Below are 25662 nucleotides of genomic sequence, written 5' to 3'. Positions count from 1 at the left end.
ACTTTGAACAAGGTTTTGTCTTTAGTTGTGACATTTACCCAAGTAAATACAAAAACCACACTGCCTCATGCATTCCACTGGTTCATCTCAAAAGAATCCTTATTTGACTTCCAGGCAAAGGTCAAGAGATCAAGGAATTGCTGATGTTTGATTGATTAATGGCCAGTCAGGAGTTGTAAAAACAGAAAAAGGGGAAAAACACTTAAATGAGATTTCTGCCCATAAAAGCTGCTCCTGAAAAAGAGAAGAAAAGAGATGGAGATGGTGACATGACCTATTTTTAGAAGAGAAGAAAACAGAGGTAAGTAAAAAGCTCCAGAGGACTCGTGTTGGCAGATCAGAACACCTGCTTCTAGGCATTTTATCCCCAACTGCAAATCAGAAGCACCAGGGCAACCTCTGAAAAATACCAGCTTTCTAGCCCTACTCGAGTTTCTGCTTGATTGGTCTGGACACCGGTAATTTTTTTTAAAAAAAATTGTATTTATTCATTTATTTTAGAGGGTGTGGGGGTTGCTGAGGGGGAAAGAGAATCCTAAGCAGGCTCCAAACCCACTGCAGAGCCCCACATGGGGCTTAATCCCACAACCCTGAGACCATGACCTGAGCCGGAATCAAGAGTCAGACGCTGAACAACTGAGCCACTCAGGTGCCCCTGGACACCAGTATTTTTTTAAAGCTCCCCCAACTAGATTGAGATACACTAACCATTTGGAGCCTTTGTCTCTTTGTCTGTGGAAGGACAATGGCATGTCTTGCACATTAACCTGGATAACATATGGAAGAGCTCTGACACAATTTTTTTGTTGTTAAATAACTATTTTTGTTTTGATATGTTAACTTTCATGTTTGTACTTTGCAAGGGTACCCCGGGACTTTACTTCCCTGTTATGTATTTGAAATCCTGGTAGATTTTAAATTCAAAGAAAGAGATGAATTCTAATTAAAAGAGAAAAATAATAGAGGTTTATTTTCCTGGGAACATAAAGCAGAGAAGAGAACACAAACCAACAGTGCCATTTGATTTGTATTCCAAAATGCAATTTGATCCATGTTTTCAAAAGAAAATGATAATACTCCACTTTTAAATACATCCATAATGGGACACTTTTTCAGTTTGATGATCATGAACATCCAAGAGAGGATCCAAGGTTCCTCTTCTTTGTTCAAACCTCTAGCTTCATGAAGTTTGCCAAAATTTTCTAAAATCCCTGGTTCTAAATCTTTGAGGTCAATAAAGACATTTGAGCCTCTTGAAGAACTCTTAGTGGTTTTTCTGGAATGGGGCTTATTCTATTCACTCCATCACTCTCCCCACTCCCACTCTTGACCCTGAAAAAAGCCCTAAGCCAACTAGCTGGGTATGAAGCAAAGAAGTGGTAGTCTGACCTGGTTGTCCCTTGAGGCTTATATTAACATGGTTCAGGAGTGGACTAGATTCTACATGGTAAGCAGGTTTGGTACTTTCACTTTGGGAGTCCTGCTTGTTTACGTCCCCCAATAAAAAGGTTTATGCAGATTATAGTGGTGGAATTTCCAACGTGTGCCTGATAAACTAAAGGGTACAGGGCTGTCTGTCTTGAGAGAAATCTCCTGTCTCTTGGTCAAGTGGTGAACAGGCTAGCTTGGTGATGACCATAATGTTGCACGGTTCCCAGTGAGTTCATGTGAATCAATGGTTCTGCTTGGCATTGAGATACTTATTAAGCTGAAGTCACTGTAAGTAGTTCATTTGGTCACCTGGTTTCATGTTACTCTGTGGTTAACCACTGTCATTACGGAAGAACGCCAATCCTGATTACTGTGGACTGCATAATCTCTCTAGTTACAGCAATAAGTATTAAGGAACCTTTAGTTTATAGTACTAAAGGAGCCTTTAGTAAGTAAGCTAAAGAATAAGACTTGGTCCTAGTCCCATTTGCCATACACTGGCAGTATGGCCTTGGGATAACCTCTCTTCAAGCCTCTGATATCTGTAAAATAGGGAAAATTAGAGTCCCCATTTATATAGCCATAAAGATAATCAAAAATATTACAAACAGCTTAGCATGGTGTCTGAAATATAGTAGGTACACAGCAAATACCATTATATTTCAGAATTCTTTGTTCTGATGATAACCAAGGAAATGTTAATGATATTAAAATCTTTCATTATGACTTCCTTCGGCTAGGTGATTTAAGTTTCATAGAAATTATGTAGAATTTTGGGAGAATGTGTGTCTGTGTTTGATGTCCAGCAATAAAGGTGGTGATAAGGGCAATAGTAGATAATATTTATGAGGTTCCTAGGTGAGGCTCTATATATAGCTTCTCATTTTATCTACAAAACAACCATATGAAGTAGGAACATTTATTATCTTCATTTGGTAGATGAAAAAACTGAATCCCTGAGTAGAAGGGATTTGTCCAAAGTTATATAGCCAGTAAGAAGTGTAACTAGGATTCAGACCAAATGAATGTGATCCTAGCTAGGTTCTCAACCACAGATCTATGATGGGTTTTTTGTTTGTTTTGTTTTAGATTTATTTTTTAAAGAGAGAGAGCATGAGCACAAGGAGGGGTAGAAGGAGAGGGAGAATCTCAAGCAGACTCCATGCTGAGCACAGAGCAAGCTCTGACCTTAAGATTGTGACCTGAGCCAAAACCAAGAGTCAGATGCTCAAAGGACTGAGCCACTCATGGGATTTTGACCTTAAGCACGAGAGCATGGGTACTAACAAGGACTAAATAACTAACATATCTGAAATTTGAAAATGGACAAAAAGTTCAAAGAAAATAATCCAGAAACTTCATCATGTTTACCTCTGGCTATAACTACGCAATATTAAAACAGCTGATCAGTTGAAAGAAAAGGATTAAAGTTGTTCTACAGAGAAACATCAGCCTGACTCCTTTAGGAAAATATTTGCATGGGTCAGAAACAAATTAAGAAGGGACTATTTTCATGGATGACCCTTCATTCATTTAGAACAATATTAGAGATTACGGACAAAGTAGTTTTTTCAATTCCTTAAGTTCTTGGCTTCTCTTGGTTATTACACTTACACTGTCTTTCTATTACATAAAAATAGGCTGGAAAGAACCTACTTTAAAAATAACACAAGATTCTGATATTTTCAATTTTGAGCCATAATTCTATTTTATAATAAGCCTTTATTTTTTTTAAAAAAAGATTTATTTATTTGAGAGAGACAGAGTGAGTGGTGGAAGGGGTAGAGGGAGAGAATATCGAAGCAGACTCCCACTGAGCATGCAGCCTGACTCAGGGCTGATCTCACAAAGTTTGAGATCAGGACCTGAGCTGAAACCAAGAGTTGGGTGTCTAATAGACTAATCCACCCAGGTGCCCCTATAATGATCCTTTATTTTATTAATACTAAATCCATGAGGGTAAAACATTGTTGTGATTTAGTCAAGCAACATTTTGCTAATTTTGAAAAGTTTGCAAAAAGGGGGCAGGTTTGGGGGTAAAACAAATAGCTGACTGTCATCTTCCCAAGCCAGTTAGTTATTAGATACAACTGGAACTCCTTGCCTCAAACACAGTCCAGGGCTGCCCTGCATGAAACAGCATCCCTCCAGCTCACTTCTTCCTTCCTTCACGATAATCTCTCTCTTTCCCTCAACCCTCCTAGCCTTTGAAGTCTGGATCATTCTTCTATACTTTGCTCTATTTCTGGAACATCCATCTCCTATTTGAATCTTTTCAAGTCCTACTTTAGAGATACTAAAGCCACAGGTACCCCAAGTCTTGCTAGAACTAGAGGCAGCTGAGTGGGACCTGATAGAAAGACTGTACTATAACTTGGAGCAAACAGAAACCCTCACTCTTACTTCCAGGTAGCCTTATTAGGTTCAAAGAAAACTTCCCTGTCAGTTGGGCTATATTAGTATAATTCAAAGTCTACAGATCTGCAAAATACACTGAAGACACCCAACATGTGCCTTTGTCCTGTGGATATTTACCCAATTATTTATTATCCACAGACCTTCTCTTTTTGAAAGAGGTTGCTTTGTGCGTTATGCATTCAGGAAAGCCTGAATACAATTAAAAGTAGGCAAACAGAGGGAACTCAATATATAAAAATGGTCACTGCATACAACTTCAACCCAGCCCTGGAGGCAGCAGGTGCTCCTTAACAGGTGGAAGTTGAGGGAGTTCTGGAAAGTTGTGATAATTCTCTTCTTTCTGCTCCTACTTTGCCTCGACGTGGTGTAAAAATTTTTTTCCATTAGCTTATTCCTATGGATTAATTATATGGTCCCAAAAGGCATATGTGTCTATCAAAAGTCTTAAAAATCCATAAAATCTTTGATCCAGCAATTTTATTACTAGGGGTTTAGAAGTAATTCTGCAAGTGTGAAAGCTTATGTGTATGGGGGTGGTCAGTGCAGAGTTTTTATGTTAGAGAAAAATTAGAAACCTATCATTTCTGGTAAAATTACAGCTTTAATGTGCAACTGTTAAATTATGATTAAAGGTACAATAACAAAGTAAAACTACTTTCACTACTAAGTGAAAAAGTTCTGTAACTAAGCCTAATATAAGCCCATTAAAAAGTGTGGGTTATATATATGTTTGTATATATGTTTTTGTGCAATTTATTTAAATGTCCCAGGAATTTAAAATGATATATATATATATACACACAATAATGCAAATGTATGGTGGGATTGCTGGATGATTTTTTATTCTGTGCTTAATATTTCCCAATTTATTTACAAAGGGAATGTGTTTAGGACTAATCTACATTTTTAAAAGTTTCCTCTAAATAATAGAGTCTGTATGGAAAGGGATAGAAGGTTTATTTTCAGCCTTTTCTGGTCCTTTCAGGGGTCAGGGCTATGGTAGTGGGATCCTAAGAGGGAAGGTATACATATTATACACAGAGCAGGTGCATTTCAATGGGCGTCAGCATAAGGAGGAATGGAAGTGATAAAGGGATTTCCTGGCCAACAGGGGCTAGCCTGGAGTTCAGAGTCAAGAAGGTGCCCAGGATAGGCCATAAAGTGGCACAAGAAATCTGAAAACGAACTTCACCCATTATAAAAGTTTTTTGAGGACCAGCTGTGAAAGGAAGAGATGTGTGGGTCTTTGTTTCCTTCCAACCATTCCTGTCGGGCAATGATGGACTATAGAGCAAGGCCAAAATCCTCTCAATTTTTGTATTTGTGTAACAGCAACATTATATTGTATTTACTAATAGAATATTCCATTGACTTCAACCCACAGAATTACTGTGCATATTCATTTGTTAAGAGCTCTGTCCCCTTGAGATTTCTGGGAAGGGATATAATACCCAAGTGCTCATTTGTATGTGGGCTCTTCATAGAGATGTAATTTGTAATGCAGAGACTAGAAAGTAAGGTGTAGAGCTATATCCAAACTGCTAAGGATACATGATGAGGCTGAAATCTAATGTCAGGTTCTGTCCTTGTCTCTCTCCCAGGCACCTAGTATAGTTCTTGGTAGATACTTTTAAAATGTCTTTTGACAAAAATTTCTTATTTTCACATCTTAGAATTTTCAGAGCACTTCCAGAGATGTTATACTATTTGCTCTTTCTGACAATTCAGAGCAGGGGGAGCAGCTACCATCAGCCCTGCTCTTTTCAGAGGAGAAAGCTGAAACTCTCTAGGAGTCAGATGGAATGTGAATGCAGGGATGGGCTTAGAATTCGCATTCTGTGAATCCTGGTGCCCAGGTCCTCCTACTGCAAGCTCATTTCCAGTATCCTTCATTAATCCTGCTCTCATCAGATATTATCCCATGCTCTGAATCTGATAACACATCTAGATTGCCTAACTTCTAGGGCTGCTGTGGATATCAAAGAGATAAATTATACAAATATACTTTTTAAACAATGAAGCTATGCAAATGTGGCTATTGTTGAAACACTTCGTGTGAAATGCAAATGCTCTACTCTTATGAAATCACCATGAATCACTAAGGCCTTTATGTGGATCATTTGTTGGATATTCCAAAATAATAAGCAACACGGAACATTTATAAGGGGAGGGGAAGAAGTGCTGGGGAGAAAAACCCAGTGCAATTGGGTACTGTCCCGTAAGAACAGATGTGGTAGTGATAAAAGAGTTGCAGCTGCCCAGAGAATCAAACCACCGAAATAATTCAAAGTAGTTATTTAAAGGAATAAGCCAGGAAAAAGTAACACCTTTTCATAATTTCTAAGATTAGAACTGCCTGGATAAATTTGCAGGGGGGATAACCAGAGCTTTGAGTGAGTAGGCAATTTGCCAAAGGTTAGTGGCCTAAGGAGTCCTACCACCCTACTAGAATACTCCTCCATGTGTATAGAACATATGTATTCTTGATTTCAGGATTCCATGACCTTGTTTTATTTTCTTCTCAACAATGTTCATCCTCACTACTGTCTGACACTTTATCCTATTTTTGTGAAGTATCTGTTTTCTTCCACTGGAGTATGAACTTTGTGGGATTCAACATCTGTCTTGTTTATCGCCCTGTATCTACTGTGTTAAACAGGGCCTTCTACTTAGTGTGTACTCACTAAATATTTGTAGAATCAACGAATGAAAATGAGTATAGAATGGTTCTGAATCTATGCCATGCCCCTGTATCCTACTTCTTTCTTTGATTTAATGCTTAACAAAATGGTATTAATCTCCTTTTTAATGCCTGATGACTAGTGCAGAGAGAAGACCACTTGAATATTTAATGATCGAGAATGCCACATTGTCTCACTCAGTTTGCACATCCTAGCTACTGGCATCATCTGTCAGAACACAGCCCTTTATTTTGAAGATTATTTTTCACTAACATCCTACTGTGGACTCAGGTGTAGAAATTGTAGAAGAAAGGGTTTAATCCATATACTAAGGACAAGAATACTTGATACCTAAGTTACCGATGTCAGGTTCTTCTAGATGGTTTGACCCTTTTCTCCCTAAATGTGAGACTCTAGAAGTACAGACAAAAGGACAAGTAGCACCTGACCCACTTCTGATTCAGCCTCACCCTGAGTGTTGACCCCTCTCTGAGCAGCCATGTGGTCCTCTAGTTTGACAATTGGGTTAGTTTAGGGGTTTTGGCTTGCCATATTTCAGCTGTCTAAAGCATCATCATACATAGAATCCTTCAGAGGATGTCTTTATGATCCTTTTGCACATTTGTGGGGTTTTGTTTTGTTTTACAACTGTAACCCAGGAATGAAATGGTATAATTAGTTCTCTGCTGGGTCCATTTGTAGACCCCACTGGGGATCATTTCAGTTTGGAACTGCAGCTAGTCTTGCTTGTTGTCTCAACCCATGATTTTTTTATAGTGATAACCTAATAATAGCTTACAATTTATGGAGGACCATGTCAAAAAGCCCCCTGGGCTCCAGAGGGCGGAGGAAGGGGGAAAGAAAACAAACACAACACATAATTTCCTGATTGTCAGTAATAGAACCAAAGCAAGCTATTTTCTCCTTAGCACAAAATATGGGATTTATACGTGCTGAGCTAAACAAAGTTTATCAGATATGGTCACCTATAGATTTGGCATTTCTGGGTCATGTGCCGGGAAGAGTGGCTGAAGAATATAAGGCATTTTATGGATTTAAATCCTTTTCTAGAATGAAGCAGAATATAAAGTAATAATATATAGTTTATGTTTCATTCCTGGGAAAAGGCAGGATGTGGGGTCTGTGTGCCAAGGAGCATTGATGGCATTCCAGCTGGCTTTGTGCATAAATGCCAAGTACCATGATTTCATGTCTATAATATGCACTATCCCCAACAGACATTAAAATGCTTTTACAGTCACATGTAAGATTTACTTTTTAAATTGAATACCATTTTATTTGCCTTCTCGTCTAAAAATACCAATGGGCTTTAAATTCATTTTGCTGTTCATGCAGTGCCCATGACATGGCAATTAAGTTCTGCTTTTTTATGACACACTTTTTTTTTTACTTTTGAATTTAGTAATATGTCATTCTGTGTGTAGGGAGACAATGCACATGGCCTCTGTTCAAGGCCCTGGTCTCTACTCTCTTCCTAATGGTTCCAGGGGCCAATGACAAATATCTACTGGGTTACAGGCTGGGGCCAGGGATAAGAGTAAGAAGCTGAACTCATGAGAGCTGCCTCCTTAGCATTGTGTTATGATTACCTGACTATAATTGTCTAAGGATATTTAGGCTCTATAGATCATTAGACAGGGTGTTACCCCAAGATTCATAGTGCTAATTCCAAATACCATTGTGCAATATTTTCCCCTAGCGGTTTTGAATATATGAGCCAAGGTTACTGTTGGGGGAAGGAGAGTGGGATTGTTTTAAGGGATGCACAAATTCACATATGCACAAAGCAATGAAGACCAAAAATATCTCACACTTGTAGTTTGCAAATGTCCATAGAGATTTTGTGGTGAACAAAACAAAAATTATGTTAAAATCTTACAGACTCTGAGATGAATTCCTAAATTCTGTGTTACTAAAATACAGTTACTATCGTGGAGAGAATCCATGCCATATTTGTATTAAAATTGATACTTGTGAAATGTTGAAAAAAAGACAAATCTGTGGGTTAGAAAGTTACATTAGTGGCTGCCTGGGGCAGGAGGAAGAAGTGGGGATTAACTGTCAGTAGCTATGAGGGATCATATAGGGGTGATGAAATGTTCTAAAACTGGTTAGGGTAGTGGTGGCAGGGCATTGTAGATTTGCTAAAAAAAAATCACTGAACTTTCTCCTTCAAGGAGTGACATTTCTGGTATAAAAATTATGTCTCAATAAAGTTGTTAAAAAATGCAGCCTGAGGCCTGAATTTGAAAGAAAAAAAAACGCAAAACAGTGATTCTTGACATTTTTCATTTTCATTATCTTCTTTTCAAATGTGAGAAGAGAGAAATTTGAAAGTTACCACCTCAACATCATTTACAAGTCACTTGTAAGAGACTCATACTTTTGTTAATCCCTTTGGAGCCAACAGGCCTACAGCCTTCAGGACACTTGAAGTTTGCTCCCTTTAGGGATATCCTTTGAGACTAAAAAGGAGAGGAAATTTATATTCATTCACATTGCACATTCCTAAAACCAGCTCTCTGAACACACAGTCATATACACACACGTACACACCCCTGAGCAGGGTGATTTTTCTGCCAATGCCCTTGCTTTGGCTGACCTAGACTATGTAAAAAGGCCCAGATAAGACCAGGATGAGGTATTTTTAACTCCCCTTCTTTAACACTGGGATTTTTATGGGACTGAGTGAAGGTGGCTGGTGTGGGCTTGAGGCACTAATCTAAAGACAGTGGGGTTTGGGACTGGGCATGACGCATGGTGAATTCTCAGCTCCCTGGACCACCTCCGGGTAGGTGACATCACTGTGAGCATCTCGGTCCTCCTCCAGCCTCATCCTCCACGCCAGGTGGCCATGCAGTGCTGCCCCTTGGGACCAATCAAGGATTGAAACTGCTAGCAAAAAAACTTAAAAGTACTAAATACAACCTCTTCCTTGGGCCCTAAGAATAAAGGATGCAAATGGTTTTGAAATGGGTCTTTCCCAGATTTTTACAAGATGCTTTGAGTCTGCTGCATTTTGTCTGTTACCCAGTGTTTTGTAGTGTAGGATAACAGGCAGTTCTTGTGCCATTTATGGAGCAGGTCTTGTGAAATCTGGTATCTAGCCTTCCTTTGTTTGGCTCTGTCCTTATAAACGTTTGCTTTTGTAAGCTGCTTTCAATTCCTTTGAGTTGAAAGGTGAAAAAAACCTATTTGCAAGAAAGCGTGCTGAAACACACTGAGTGTTTTACCTCCAGCTATCTGGTCTCTGGCATAAGGTTGAGATAAGGTCCCGTGGAAAGCCCCCTGAGGAATTAGGGCTGCCTGGTGCTGCACTCTGGCTGTATTCCAGGGTAGCTCTGCCTCTTGGCCTGACTACGATCAGAGGACCCATTTTCAGCAGCACTGACCTTTCTTAGTGGCAAAGAAACTGCTTATTAGGGTATCTGGAAATGAAATATACCTGCCCTTTAGGATCCTCTTGGGGGAACCGACATTAAAGCCACAGGGGAATCTTGATGCAGAGTAAAGCAATTCTGTTTTCATTCCCATTTAAACTGATGTGAAATGTTAATCATCCAATTAAATATGTATACACACTGTAGCTATGGCACTTCCTTATCAACCCGGGGCCGAGTTGAAATGCCAATGTGCAGAGTATAAAGCTCAGAGAGAGTAAAATGCAGGAGACAGGAACACAACTGGGAATGCCCACCTCACCAGAGTTCCTAGCATAGGACCATAATGAAGATAGGCTTGGTTTGCTCTTTTTACTTGCTGTGATAGTGCTGAGCTAAACACTGGCAGGCCTAAACCCATTCATCAGTACATTGAAGAAGAAAAGAAGAGATCTAACATTTTTTTTTTTTTTTGAGCATCAGTTATATGCTGGGCCCTTGCTGGGTACTTGGTAAGGGTGTTTTCTTCGTGTCATCGTCACTGTAACTCTGAGACATTTTCATGTCCTCGTTATTCAGGTTAAGGAACTAAAGTTTATTGGAGTTAAGCAATTTGCCTCTAGGGGTGCCCTACATCTTGGAAGTGGTGTGAATGGGTTTGAACTCCAGTCTATCTGACTCTAAAGTTCATGTTCTTTTATACCTCCTTGTTGATGTCCATTAAAACTGCACTAAGAGAAGATTTTGCATAGTTTTTATGATACTGAGAGTGTTAACCGGTTCATCCGTGAGCCCAGAAATGACAACACTAAATTTATCTCAAGTTGGATGGAGGGAGAGGAAATGATTGCATCATCCTGAATCCTTGTTGTTCTCCAGGCCAAACCGGATGGCTCTGGGATTTCAGAATGGCTGGATACAACTTACCCTGAAAATAATATCTGATTTGTATGGGGTGCTGTGTTTCCCTTTGACCCCATCTCTGTTGTTAAGTAAGGGGGAGGCTGAGTGTGTGTACTGGTAGATGCCTTGGACAGTTAGCTCTAGTGATCCTACTCCCAGACTCCTACTTCTACTCAGAAATTTAGAAGACTGGGCTTGATTTCCAGAGTTGTCAGTAAGTCTTTGCAAAATATGACTGCTGAGAGAACATCCCCCATACGTCCTTCTTGGGTCCCACTGACCCCAGTGCCTCGCCAGCCGTGTATCACAGGAATCTCTGGTCTTAGCCCAGAATGACCAAACCTCCTTTTGTGGTCAGTTCCATTAGCAACATATGGCTGTGCCGATGGGGATTGTCTTGGATTTTTATTTTTTTGCCAGCTAGGTCAGAGCTGAAAATGTTTAAAAGGGTTTCCAGTGGTTTTAGTGTTTAAATTTTTACAACGTAGGAAATGCTAAGTGTTTATGGGTATAGAAATAGGCCTTTATCATTTCTGAATTTTTTTGAAGCATGTACTCTTCTGCTTTCCATGCCAGAGGGAATGATGATAGTACCTGACCTCAAAGAGCTTGAATATAATTCTGCTGCTGCATGTTTTAAATTGAGAAATACTAAATTAAAGCCAAAGAAAGAAGTAATTGCCCTCCAATTATAATATATGTGGGAAAGAATGCATAGAATGCTTACTTTAAAAATGAATCCAAGGTGGAATGATAGAGTGGTTGAGCACCAGATTATAATAGAGACACAATTTATTATTGATTTTAACTGGAACTGGATATGAGCAAATCATTTATTCTTTTTTGAACCTTAATTTCCAGCTTACTCTCTTGTTCTGATAAAGTGACTTTTAGACAGGACCACCACTATATACATCCATGGGTATGGTACCCCATACATCTCTAGGGATGTCATTTAGATTACGATGATCCCTTGAGATTGCAGTACACAACCTGCACAACCATACAAGTTACCTTAGGATCCACTGGGAATTAAAGTAGCAAGACACAATAAAGTGTGATGTACTATTACCCAAGTATACAGTATTTTTATTTTTAGAGTTACTAGAAGTTTGGAAACTAAAAATCCATAGTGAGTTGTTTTTTTCTGTAAAAACAATGTTTTCCAGCACAATGTCAAATGGTAAAAAATAAAACTCATTTTTAGGTGAAGGGGCTAATGGACAAAAAAAAACCTCAGAGGAGACAAAATCACTTTGTACCACTTACTGGTATAACCTAAGTAAGACAATAGATACTGTAAATACAGTGTGCATGCCTAGCACATAGTGGAGCTACATGACAAATATTTTAAAATTTCCATCTCTGTTCATAAGACCTTTCCCATTCATTCTCATTTTCTTTTTTTTAATAAAGATATTTATTTATTTATTCATGAGAGAGGGGGTGAGTGGGTGCAGAGACATAGGCAGAGGGAGAAGCAGGCTCCCTGTAGGGAATCTGATGCAAGCACTCTATCCTAGGACCCTGGGATCCCAACCTGAGCTAAAAGCAGATGCTCAACCACTGAGCCACCCAGGTGCCCCCTCATTCTCATTTTCTGATGGTTTCTATTCAACATTTTGAGAGTGTAGATAATGAGAATTATTTGCTGGATTTATACCAATGTTCAGTTGACAAAGTGCTTTGAGATCCGTATTATTAAATCCTCTTGTCAACTCTTAAATTTCCATATATTACCATGCCTATTTTATAGGCAAGAAAACCAAAGCACTAAAAGAACATAGTGAACAGCTAGTTTAACCAGTTTTTTTGTCAAGTTCTTCCTATGATATTTTGAAATCTGGAAGTAATGTAACTTAAAAATAGTACACATTTTCTCTAAAATAAGGTCTTATTTTTTTTAAGTTCTATATACAGAGTAGGGAAAAATGCCTAAAATCATCTATTTTCTTTCCCTTCATGACTTAAAATTTCTACAGTGAAATAATTCCTACTTGACAAAACTTAAAGGATGTTCAAAACACTGGAAGTGAACAGAAAATCTAACAATGCCAGGGGCTAAGAAATAGCCCTAAAATACCCAGTTCTTAAAGCGTTGTGGTCACAGGAGTAAACAACTCATAACAGGAAATTACGGGGGGTAGTTGGCCAGATCCAGGCACAAGCCTAATCAAGATGCATGGAGAAAGACCAAGGCAGAACTGAGTGAGGTAAAAATATTCCCAACTCATTAACATCTAAGAGTTTTCTCTGCAATTAAGGAAGAATGCTTGATTCTACTTGATTCCAGTAGGAGCAAGAGATGAAAAGAAAATCCATGTTTGGAATGTGATAGAGAAGTTGGAATGTCTTGACCCAATATACCCAGTTTTATTCAAGTAAATAATTGTAAGCTAAAAGAGCATGTGATCAGGGTAGTGGCTAGTGCAAAAAATGGCTGGGTTCTAAACTTCTTGCATTAATTTCTCTTGAATTTTGAGCCTGTTTTCTATAGAAACAATCTGATGTAACAATCTGATGGTCTTACATGTTACAAGACCCAAGTCAGGCTACTGCAAAATGCCTAGTTAGTACTACACAGAATGCATCTAAAATTTTAAAAGTATTGGCCTAAGTTCTGCATCCTAAAAGCAGGGATGATAGCAGAGAAAAGAATGAAGAAGAGACAATATCTTGCTCCCCATCACACTTCCCACAAGAGCCAAATTATGAAAGAGGAGACTTGTGCTCCTAAGCTATGCTTGCCCTTCTAACTATAGTAACCTACCCACATGTATTCCTCAAGAATAAGACACACTATAAAAGTATCTATTGTTCCTCTCCCTCAATAATAACTTTAATTCTTTGCTGTCTCTAAGTGTTAAGAAGAAAGCCATCTGATCTGAGTAACCTATACTAAGGTGTAAATAAATGACTGATTTGTACATTGATTTATAGATACAGCACATCCACACACACGTGCAAACACATAGGCATTTACAATTGCATTACTTATTTGTTAGCTAGGCACCTTTTTGGGAGCCAAAGAAATGAGAGATTGAAAGGGCAAAGTTTTCTGCTCCCATGAAGCTTCCATTTCAGTGGGCAGAGGTAGACAATAACATTCAAAAACAACCCAGAATATCCAGAAAGTAATAAAGACTCTACAGAAAATAGGGTGATACAACACACTTCACACTGTGTGGTTAGGAAAGTTCTCTTTGATGAAGTGACATTTAAGATGAGATATAATGAAGACAAAGAACCGATCTTGTGTAAATGAAGGGGAAGGGCATTTTAGATGGCTAGTGCAACCTTGAGAAAGGAGTGAACTTGGTGCACAGAGGACAGTAAAAAGGCCAGTGGGGCTGAAGAACAGTGGGCAAGGAGGAAAAGAGAATGGAGAGACAGGCTGCAGACAAATCAGATTGGTCATTGTAAGCCAGGGACAGACTTCTAAAGTGTATCCCAAGTAGGGAGACCTTAGAAGATTGTAAGCAGAAATGTGGTCTGACTTACATCTTAAAACAATCCTTAGCAGAAGCATGGAGACAGACGGGAGGGCCTTGCAGCAGTCTGAGAGAACAGCCTACCTGGCCTTGGTGGTAGACAGAAAGCTAAGTGGGTCCCATCATGATATGATATACTTGAGGGGTAAGATCTGCAGGAGTTATGAATGGCTTGACTGTGGGGATGAGGAAAAAGGAATCAAGGATACTGAGTAGATGATACTGTTTTCCTGAAAAAAGGCAAGATCTGGTTCGGTTCAAGGATAAGGCAGTCGGATAATGGAAATAAGCAGTTCTACTTTAGACATGGTGATTTGGTAATCATTGGCATGCTGATGGCATTTAAGCCTCGAAGACTGGTGTGATGGGCCAGGGAGTGAGCCCAGAAGGGGAGGAGAAGAGAGCTAGAGATCAGGCTTTGCTTACTCCAACATTAAAAGGTAGAAGGAGATGATTCAGGAAGCTCCTCTTCTCTAGACAAGTAGCTCTGCAGAAGGTGAGTCAGGAAAAGAAGGCTCTTGCTCTTGCTCTCCTAACAGGTGTGGGTCTTTAAGGTCTTCTAGGCATACTAAGGTTGAGGGGGAGTGAAGACACTCAGGCGCCCCCTTCTGCCGGGAGATTATAATGAGCATTTGATTCACAGTAGTAGGAAGAAGCTCTGTCTCACCTGGAAAGGCATAAGCTCCTTTCACCATAGATTTTGAATATGATGAAAAAATACTTTAGATGAGATATTTAAATATTCAATCCTGCCTCAGGGCAGGCCATCACAAGCTGAGAATCCAAGAGTCTCACCTACAAAGAGGCAGCAGTACATCAAACACTAGCTTAGAGCTCTTCTACTTTAGGAAAAGGGTCAAGACATCAGCCCAGAGAAAAAGCCGGGCCTCAGGACCAATGCCCATTAATGGTAAGCTTTGAGTGAAAAGAATTAGTTTCTTTTATTCTTCCACCTGTAGAGACTGGGCTTTGTCATCTCGGAATAATAGAATAATTTTTTTGAGTCAGGAAATATAATAAAGCACTGCTCTGAATCATCAGGGTTCAAGAATAAAGTCGGAAATATTATGTTTGTTCAGCATCTTGTTCAATTTGCACAGCTGTTTTGGGGGGAATGGGATGTCTGTTTATATAAATATGAGATTACCTGTGAATATTGTGTGGGGAACACACTGCACAGCTAATATTGCAGCAAATTACAGGAATCCTCCTGATGACAAAGTAAAGAAATCTGTTTCCTGATGGGAAGAATTTATGGCAGTGAAGGAAAACCACTTTGACAGTGAATGTTTCTGTTGTTTTCTCCCTAACAGGCTTTCTTACCTCTTGATGCCCCTACCTGGGTTCTGAGCCCGTTTTAAGTGGCAGAACAAATGACTCCTCCAAACACTAAGGATTAGTGGAATCCACATTTCATGTTACGGAAAAATGATATGGTATGGCTGCCACACTCTTCAAAAGAATTTAATACAAGAGATGCACAGAGCTACTTTGGAAGACCAGTATATGGGAAAAGGAGCCAGTTTTGAGGTACTGAGATAAGGAGCTGGGAAACTTAAAATATATATATTTTTAGAAACAAGGATTTGATGTAGTAAAGCTTTTTTTTTTTTTTTGATCATTTGGAAAACAAGAGATGCATTTGATGGGACCAACTGCTGACTTTCCAGAGAGGTAGGTTGATTTTGAGTAACTCTGATGAGAGACCTAATTTTGCTTTCATTATCATAATTTGCACATATTCTCCTCAAGGGTTAAACCCAGGGCCAGAATGTGTGCTAACTTGGGCACCATTTGATACAGTGATTTAAGCCTTAGGAAGAGTAGACTCCAAAATATTTTCCTGTAGTAACCTAAGATAGAGTGATTGGTAACCATTATGTTTAGTTCTTTTTGGTAAATGTGTCCTCAAAACAAAACAACTCACAGTATGAATATTTCAAGGTCTTCCTTCTTGCTAAATTTCTGGTTATTTTTGGAAAAAAATAAAAATAAAGACCCAAATTGGAACTGATAGAAACAGCTGGTGTTGAGAGGGAGTCCAATCTCCTCTGAGCATCAGCAGTCAACTGGAAGACTTTGCCTACTTCTGGCCACTAAGATAGTAGTAAAAGGACCCGCTAAGTCCCCTGAGTCCTCCATTAACTCAGTGACACCAGAACCACATCGGGCCCCTTTATCAAGACTCTCAAATGGTCAATCAGTTGGATAACACCATGTGCAATGGCTCACCACTATAGATCTGGAAAGTTTTTTCTGGTTACTCAAGGATGAAGTATCCAAATTTATACTGGTCAGATCATCCTCAGCTATTCATAAATAACTAATAACAAATGCTGGTGTTTTGGGGATCCCTGGGTGGCGCAGCGGTTTGGTGCCTGCCTTTGGCCCAGGGCGCGATCCTGGAGACCCGGGATCGAGTCCCACATCAGGCTCCCGGTGCATGGAGCCTGCTTCTCCCTCTGCCTCTGTCTCTGCCTCTGTCTCTCTCTCTGTGACTATCATAAATAAATAAAAATTTTAAAAAAAAGACTAACCATTTAAAAAAAAAAAGCTGGTGTTTTAGTCAAATTCCTTCTATGTTTCAAATGCTTTACCAGATGCATAATTTATAGGTGTTTTCTCCAGTCCTTACCACAATTCTGCAAGTTCAGTATGATTATCCCTATATTACAAATAAAGCAAGGCTCAGAGACACTGAGATGATATCTGAGTGGAGATGAGAGATATTCACAATTAGTGAATTCCAGTGAAGAGATATATACATGATTTAAACTGCAGTCGTTTTTTAGACTCAAAACCAAAAGCCAGGGTCAGCTGTATATCTGTCAAGATGTCAACTAGTACTGGGGCCTGGGTCCAGAACCTTGGTTACAGTAGGCTCTGATGTGCACCAGAATTACCTGTGAACTTCAAACACTCATGTTTGGGTCTTTCCTCTAGATCTTTCGATTCTGCAGGTGGATGGTGGGTTACAGGCATTTGTATTTTTTAAACAAGCTCCCAGGTAATTTTGATGCTCACCAATGTCTGAAAATTACTGCTATCAATGTCATGTTTGGGAGGATGATTTTTTAGAAGGCAAGCAAATATAATGAGCTACAGTTGTAGAATGGAAGAAAAATTCAGCTTATAAGAAATGCATGAAGGGACATCCATGAAATGTGTACTTGTTCTAATTGCTTTGGCTGGGATTACTTATGCCCTGTCCTGATCAATGTCTACTTTTTTTTTTTTTTTAAATTTACTCACATTAACATTTTGGTCAAGGGAATATTGTATCAGGTCTTCAGTAGATATTTATCTCAGTTACCCAACCAGTCAGATTCATGGAAGTCATCCAAACATTAGTAAATATATAAAAGTCAAATTCTGTGTGTAAAGGTGATTCTGTAATTTTGGTTTGTGTTTTTGAAATTGCTGATTGTAATGGGAAGCTGATCTATCGATCTAGCCATCAAACCAATCTGTTCTCTCAGTCCCCCTGGGAATGCTTTCCTGTCATCATGATGATACCGACTAGCTTTCTAACCTTGAAAAATGCCATGACGGTCTTCTGGCAGTGACATTATTTATATCTGTGGGCTCTTGTCTTTCATAGGCCTGTTTGTTATCATAGTCCTTGAAACTGTGAGAAAGAAAAGGTCAAGAAGGCAAATGGGCTTCCACGTCTGGGGGAGATCATATATGAACGTATTCTCTACCTGGTACCGAAGTTCCAAGTGCGACGAACACTACTGCAGTCACAGAATCTTTCAAGCCGATGGTGCATCCAAAGTGGGAAGCCAGGTCTCCAATGAAAGCTGTCAGTATGCCAATCATGAGGATGGAGACAATGAAACAGGCCCAGCCATTCCAGTATTCTGTCGGGGGGACGAAGGCGAAGAGGACCTTCCAGAACACAGTCAGAAAATGCATCACATAATCGAAACAGGAGGGCAGCTTCTCCTCCCCACATTCATCGTCGTCATCATCTTCCCCTGGAGGGAGGAATGAAGCACATGTCATCACAACCTGTGCTCGGCGGGGTCTTCCTGTCTCCAACTCCCTCCTTCCTTGGCCTGTCATCCCTCCCCTCTGAGTAACCGGGAGGTCATTAGAGGTGACTGGAGCTTAGAGTTTTCTAAGAGTCCATCATAATCAACCAATTAATTATTAAGCTACTGACACACTCCCTCATGTGGTTCATGGCTGAATGGCAAAAGCTTAAGTCCTCATCCAGTTCTGGTTACATGCAATCAACACACCCTTTCGACAGTCCTACCACCTCCAGTGAGAGTTGTCATTTTAGGGAAATGAAAAGGATTTCTTCCAAAAGACTGGGAAGCTCTGTGCCAGGCTCAGAAAGAAGCCTCTTTAGACAAAAGATAACTATGATGAAGTTCTTCTAACCAAGGATCTTCCAGCTTGGAGCCTGGCTTTGGGGATTCATGGTTAAATAATCACACAAAGTCCTCAATCACAGCTCTGGGCCCTACATAGTTTTTCAGCTTCATCTCTTGCAATTACTTCAAACTCAAACTTCATCCTAGCCAAACAGAATTATTTCTATTTTTTTCAAACCATAAGTACTTTCTCCTACTTTTGTCCTTTACAACTAAATGTGTTCCGCATGTCCTAATCCTGCCCTCCCTACCTTTCCCAGCTCATCCTTTAAAACTTACTTCCTTTTGAAATCTCAGACATCCCCCTTTGCCCTCCAGCCAGGACTGGAAATTCCACCTCAGAGCTTCCGGAACCTCCTAACACTTGAGACACTAGATCGGTGGTTCTTAAACTATTGTCCTGGACCAGTAGTATCAGCATCACCAGGGAACTTGCTAGAAAAGCAAATTGGCCCTACTGAATCAGAAACTAGAGGATGGGGTGTGGGGTGGCTCAGGTGATGCTGATACATACTCGCCTTGAGAACCAGTCTCTCTCTAGACTAGCCCATTACTCTCTTCTTCAGTTGATCATGAGCCCAGCGAGGGCAGGAGTTTGTTCATTTTTGTGTCCCTAGCACCTGGTCCCATCTCTGGCTTGTGGGATAAGCTGATTAAGGGCTTGTTAACCAAATGAATGCATGCACAAATTTCCACTGACTTTGCACAATATATACACATATATCCCAGTTCTGCCAATTACCTAACACAATTAGTACATTAAGAAATGCACCAAGCTTACTATTTAAAGGAACCAGGAAATCAATAATAGTATTCTAAAACAGAGACTTCATTTATAATGGAATATAATCCCCACTCACATATTTTAAAATTGGGATACTGAATGTCAAGTCTTCTTAAAGTGGTACCAAATACAATTTCATTTTGTGCCATTTTGGAAAGAGCTGCTTGGGGACTTTGTTCACCACCTCCCCATCCCCACAAACCTTGACACCAGGGATATGCTTTCCTTTGTCCAACTAATGCAGTTGGCAGCAGGTGAGGCTGTCAGACTTTCCAGCTGACTGTGTGGCCTGAGATTACCAGCAAGGAGCAAATATGTGTGTTCTCTGGGGGACACTCAGTGGTGACACTGTCTGGTGCAGATCATTATTGGGAAAACCCTTAAAGCTGAGGAGTTTTGAGGGAAAAGTGCCTCTCACAAAACATGAAAAGAAGAATGGCTCCATTTGTCACCTGTCATCTCAAAGGAAGAGAAACAAAGCAATGGCTTGCTCTTAGGGAGCACGTGGTCAGAATTATTATGCAAAAACACTTTGGGGATCTGTTGAGAAAACAGCCTCCCCTTTGAGGCTTTGCACCATCTCCAGTGAACTTTTGGGAGGAAGCTCCCAGCAGATGAATAGAATCCTCTTTGGAGACTAGGTAGGTAAAGATCGCAAGTCAGGCCAGCTGATAGAAAAGTGTGTGACTTGCTAGAGTAAGACAGCATTGTTGACCATGTTAAAGTGACTGAGGTAGCTCTAATGCCTTGGTGACCTATGAAAGGAAATGAAAACCTAAGCCACATCAATTTCAGAAATAAACTTGTATCTGAGAAAACAAAATTTTAAAGCAACCAATCACAAGCAGCCGCCTAAGCCTTTACCAAATAAGGCAACCACTGAAGCTATAGCCAATCAAATAATTTCCTTGCCTTACTTCCACCTCTGCTCTATAAAAGCCTTTCCCCTTGTTTCTCTTGGCAGTGTCCCTAAACCACTCTGGTTTGGCTCTGCCTAATTGGAATACATATTTGCTCAAATAAATTCTTAAAAGTTTTAATGTGCCTCAGTTTATCTTTTAACAACCATTTCCTATAGTGCCATGCTGAATAGTTATTACACATTTCTAATATCTGGCCTGAAAGCAGAGATGATTTTAAATAAAAGCACATGTTATGGGCTAAATTATCTCCCCCACATTCATCTGGTGAAGCCCTAAACTCAGAATGTGACCATATTCTGAAATAGGACGTTAAAGAGATGTCGAAGTTAAAAATGAGGCTGTTAGGGTGGAGCCCTGATCTAATCAGGCTGGTATCCTTATAGGAGGAGGATACTGGGACACACGGACACTAGGGACGCACGCAAATAAAGGAAGGACCCTGTGAAGACACAGCAAGAACGCAGCCCTTCTCCCAAATCAGGGAGAGAGGCTTCTGGAGAAACTAAACCCACCAACACCTTGGTCTTGGACATTTATCTTTCCAAACTGTGAGAAACTAAATTTCTATTGTTTAAGCTACCCAGACTGTGGTCTTTTGTTAAAGCAGCCCTAACAAACTAACACAGTCTCTTTGGAAGCCTCCAGTGTCATGACATTGATATTTAAGGCCAACCACTCAGTGTTTCTATTATCCATTCTTTTCTTGTTTGCTCATCCATTTCTTTGCTCCTCCTTTTACTTTTCTTTCTATTTCCCTTTTATCCTATGTTTTAGCTCCAGGAAGAGCTTACTATAAGAGCTGTAGTTGTTAGGGTTTATTAGAAAGAGGAGGAAGACAATCATTAATCCTGTAAGTCCTCTTCTCCCCCACTTCCCATCCCAGAGAGAAGAGTTGCACATACCCTACAAAAGCTCAGGAAATGCACTAGACTTTATAGTTATATTTATTTTGTATATGATCCTTATGAGTTCCTATATTCTATATTTTGGGACATTTTATTGTTTCATAAGGTATATGATTAAAACAATTTGGAAAACATTGAATTTTAGTCATTTATGGAAGCATTATTCTGCCTCTAATTCTACTTAAATTAGCTAATTTGGGCTGTATAAGAATCATATTGTATGAGCACGAAAGCAAATAGTGAAACTTCTCATAAGAAATGACACTTATAAATCAGGAGTAGACATTATATTCATCTTCAAGATGGAAATAATAACACCTTTCCCATGAGGGATGTGCAAGGGAATAATTAGATCCTCTCTTCAAAGTGAAGATATTTCGAGATAATAATGAGCACGGTAGTTACCATCATTGTCCTCCACTTAGGACTGTACTGTGTTTCCCTGTCAATTCTTTTTTTTTTTTTTTTTTTAAGATTACATGTTTATTTATTCATGAGAGACACAGAGAGAGAAAGAGAGAGAGAGGTAGAGACACAGGCAGAGGGAGAAGCAGGCTCCATGCAGGGAGCCTGACATGGGACTCGATCCCGGGTCTCCCAGGATCAGGACCTGGGCCTTTAGGCAGCGCTAAATCGCTGAGCCACCAGGCCTGCCCTCCCTGTCAGTCCTTAATTGCTTAGTCAACATGCTGGGTCCTAAAGTAACAGCCTAAGCTTTTAGAAACAAAATTTAATCTTGCCCTCTGGAGTTATCTTCATGATCTGTAAGCGTGCAATGCAAAATAAGTCAATGTCTGAGAGAGAGGGACAGAGAGAGAAATTTCCTTCCCTTCTGTAGGGTTCCAGCATTACAAGGTATCTGAAATATCTTAGCACTTAAGTCTGGAATGGGAGGCCCATCTGCTTCATTGCATTTGAAAGTAGAAATGGCTTCCCATCCTTTTTCCTGGGATCACACTGTTCTTTATAAATTTTAATCTGCAACTCAGATGCCATTAAAATATTAAACATGACCACTGACTGCCATGTGTGATGTACAATTACCTTGTCTTGGAGAAGGAAAAGGAAATATGATGTTCATTCATCACCATCAGGACTATACTTAAAAGTTTGTTCCTTGCAAAGAGCAGTGGAACATTAAAAACACAAACACAAACACCTGGAGTGTCTTTTATGGGATGGCAAAAATGATGGTAACCTGCCAGTTCTGTAGGTGTGTCAGCTCAGGATTATTGGAGGCTGCGTAATTCGTTCAAGTCCCTCCTCTGCATTAGCAAAGAAATAAGCAGTTTGGGGTGGGGGGAGCTTTCTTTTTATAGGATCCCAAGCAAAAGATCGGCTTATCTCAGAACCCTTCTTTTCAGCTTTATGGATTCCACTAATGGAAAGATAATAAGCTGCATTTGATTAATCCTTCCTGTGGCCCTTCAAATGGTTTCCTTGAGACATGCTGGACTTCCTAAATAGAACTACAAAAATAGTCATATCATTAAAACCACAGATAAAGGAGAGAACATCACTTCAACTACTGACATAACAACTTGGACTGACCCTGTTCTACGGCATGAGAACAAAGGTGGCATCAGCACCACTGATCATGAACAGGAATCCTGGGCTTGGCACTTGCAGATGACCACACATCTAATAGACCCGGTGTTAGTGTGCATCCCTCCAGAGGCACTCAGGGTTTGGCCTCAGGGAGAGCTTTGACAACCAGAAAAAGAGGCTACTGAGGTGTAGTAGACATAGTCTGTAGTAGACTTAGTCTGACTTAGGTCAGAAGACTTAAGACAATTTCTCGTTCTCATAGCTTGTGTTTGAGAGTAGAACTTGACCTTCCTGAGCCTCAGTTCCTCATCTGTCAAATGAATTTCCTAATTCTCACATTTTAGATCAGCGGTGAGGACTGGAAGAGGTAATATGAAAGTCTCTTGTCAAACCATAAACCCCTTTACAGCCAGATGTGCCATATTCCATCACTCCTACTTGTCAGAAGGAAGGTAGTAAATCAATATGATCCGAGTATCCTGATTTTACAGAATCTATATTCTGTTTGAATGAGTCATTATCACCACTACTTTCCCAAGCTGCTTGATTTTAAGAAAAGAAGAAAGGAACAGAGAGAGGGAATGATAGAGTGGCTACTAAGTGACAGGCACATAAACTAAACTTTTTCACACACCTAATCTAATTTAATCCTTATAATAATGCTGCATTATTAATCCCATCGTACGTACAAAACCCCCCTGAAGTTCAGAGAGTTTAAGTGACTTTCTAAAATAATCACAGGGATGTCTGGGTGGTTCTGTTGGTTAAGTTCCGTCTTCGGCTCTGGTCATGATCCTGGGGTTCTGGGATCCAGTCCTACCTTGGGCTCCCTGCTCAGCAGGGAGCCTGTTTCTCCCTCTCCTTTGTAGCTCCCCCTGCTTGTGCTCTCTCTCTTCCTCTGTCAAATCAATAAATAAGTAAAATCTCAAACAAAAGAATCACATAATAGGTAAGTGGCTGAGTTGGGATTTGATCTAACAGCCCAAGGAACACTACACATGATGTCTTTTTGAAGCAGGTAGAGTTTAGCATCAATCACATCTTGATTCAAAGTTTGAATTTGAGAATACTTTATTTATTTTATTTTATTTTATTTTATTTCATTTTATTTTTTTTTAAGATTTTATTTATTAAAAAAAAGATTTTATTTATTTATTCATGAGAGACATACACAGAGAGAGAGGCAGAGACAAAGGCAGAGGGAGAAGCAGGCTCCATGCAGGGAGCCCGATGCAGGACTCAATCCCAGGTCTCCAGGATCACACCCTGGGCCGAAGCCAGGTGCTAAACTGCTGAGTTATCCAGGGATCCCCAAGAATACTTTTAATGCCTACTGCTACACAGATACAATGTTACCTTTTTAGGAATTTAAAAACACTGCTGCACCATATTTGTCTTGTAATTTATTTTCTAGATATGACATATTTTTGGCCAACTAAACACAGAAAACAATAAATAAAGGGAGGGCACCATGGTTGTGACCATTTCGGAATCTTTACTTGAGTAGAGCAAGGTCTAATTTCCATTTCTAGCTGTCAAAGGTCAGCCAGGTAGTTCTGAATCAAACACCCTGGTGTGCATCTAGTTCTTTAGAATTTGGGAAACTGGCCTATATTGTCACAAGTCTGTAATGGAAAGCAGTTTGGGGAATGTATGCTGCTGTTAATCTGAAGGAAGGCCTGACTTTCAATTACTTCTTGGTACTTGCCTATAATTAGCCTATTTTTATTTTGCAAGAGTATTCTCCAACTAAGGGAATAATGAGAATGACCAGATGCTTTCCAGGAGTATGACAGAGTGAAGATAGGATGGTATCTTGCCAACCACACTGCCGTGCATATGATCCAGGCCCAGCAAGTCCTACATGACAGCCCATGTAATACAGAAATCAACAACTGTGAAGCTAGATCACTACGGTGGTTTTCTACATTCAATACACACTTGTTCTGAGCCAAAGTTCTTGATGAAGTTTTATTCCTTTCTTTCCAAGTGTGGTTGATTTGATTTTGTGTCTCTTTAGTTTCTGAGCACAAAGATTTGTTGCCACCAAACAAATTAACAAGTTTATTTTATTTGATTGAATAGGCTTTCTCCTCCATAGCTATCACTTTTTTTCCTGCAACCTGATACACAGTCATTTCAAAAAAAGTTCTTTTCAGTTGTAGATTTCCAATTCTTTTTGATTTCAAAGGTTCTGACAGAATCATAAAATGTTTAAGATGAAAGAAACCTTAGCAATCTGAAAATTCACCCCTCCTCATTTTAAAAGGAATACTACAAACTGTGATTTGATTGAATTTTTTGTTCTCTTGTTTTCCTATATCTCTCCCTCCCCCACCATCCCCCATTTGATACATGAGGGCTTTTACTGTCTTGATCACTTAGGGATCTAAAGACGTTTCTTCCCATTTTCCCTATTATATGCTTATATCTTATTTCTAGTGAGAAAACATTTATTCATCTCTTCCCACTCTTAACAGTTTCTATATGCACCCAAAGATTCATTCCCAAACAAGAATTTCCCTCTTGTTCTGGATTTTGGAGAAGTGCTGTAAACATTTTCCTATAACCTAATGGTTGGGAAGTACTTACAAATATGTTCTCTGATGAAAAGTAGAATATATCAGTAATTTTTCCACCAAGTATATTGCATGATTAATCCTTATCAAGAGAGATCTCAAAACATAGTTTACTCAGATTCCTAGATCTGTGCATTGTCAAAGCATAGAGGGAAAAAAAAATGCAGGCATTTGCTTTTATCAAATGAAACATGTGGGTATTAGAAAATACTT

At 39.6% G+C, this 25662-nt stretch overlaps 1 protein-coding gene across 17 annotated transcripts in view; it reads right to left on the bottom strand.

Moving 5' to 3' along the window:
• SLC8A1 (solute carrier family 8 member A1) overlaps positions 1-25662 on the bottom strand; it is a 398173-nt gene that overhangs the window by 24546 nt on the left and 347965 nt on the right. For all 17 annotated transcript variants that reach the window (XM_041756267.1, XM_041756266.1, XM_041756269.1 and 14 more), the window contains one exon: positions 18030-18305. In XM_041756267.1, coding sequence (XP_041612201.1) covers positions 18030-18305 — 276 coding nt within the window. The remainder of the gene's footprint in view (positions 1-18029; positions 18306-25662) is intronic.

The sequence above is a fragment of the Vulpes lagopus genome, chromosome 5 (genome assembly GCF_018345385.1).
Source record: "Vulpes lagopus strain Blue_001 chromosome 5, ASM1834538v1, whole genome shotgun sequence".
NCBI lineage: Eukaryota > Metazoa > Chordata > Mammalia > Carnivora > Canidae > Vulpes > Vulpes lagopus.
The sequence above is the reverse complement of the archived record's forward strand: the minus strand, read 5'-3'. Positions and strand labels throughout refer to the sequence as shown.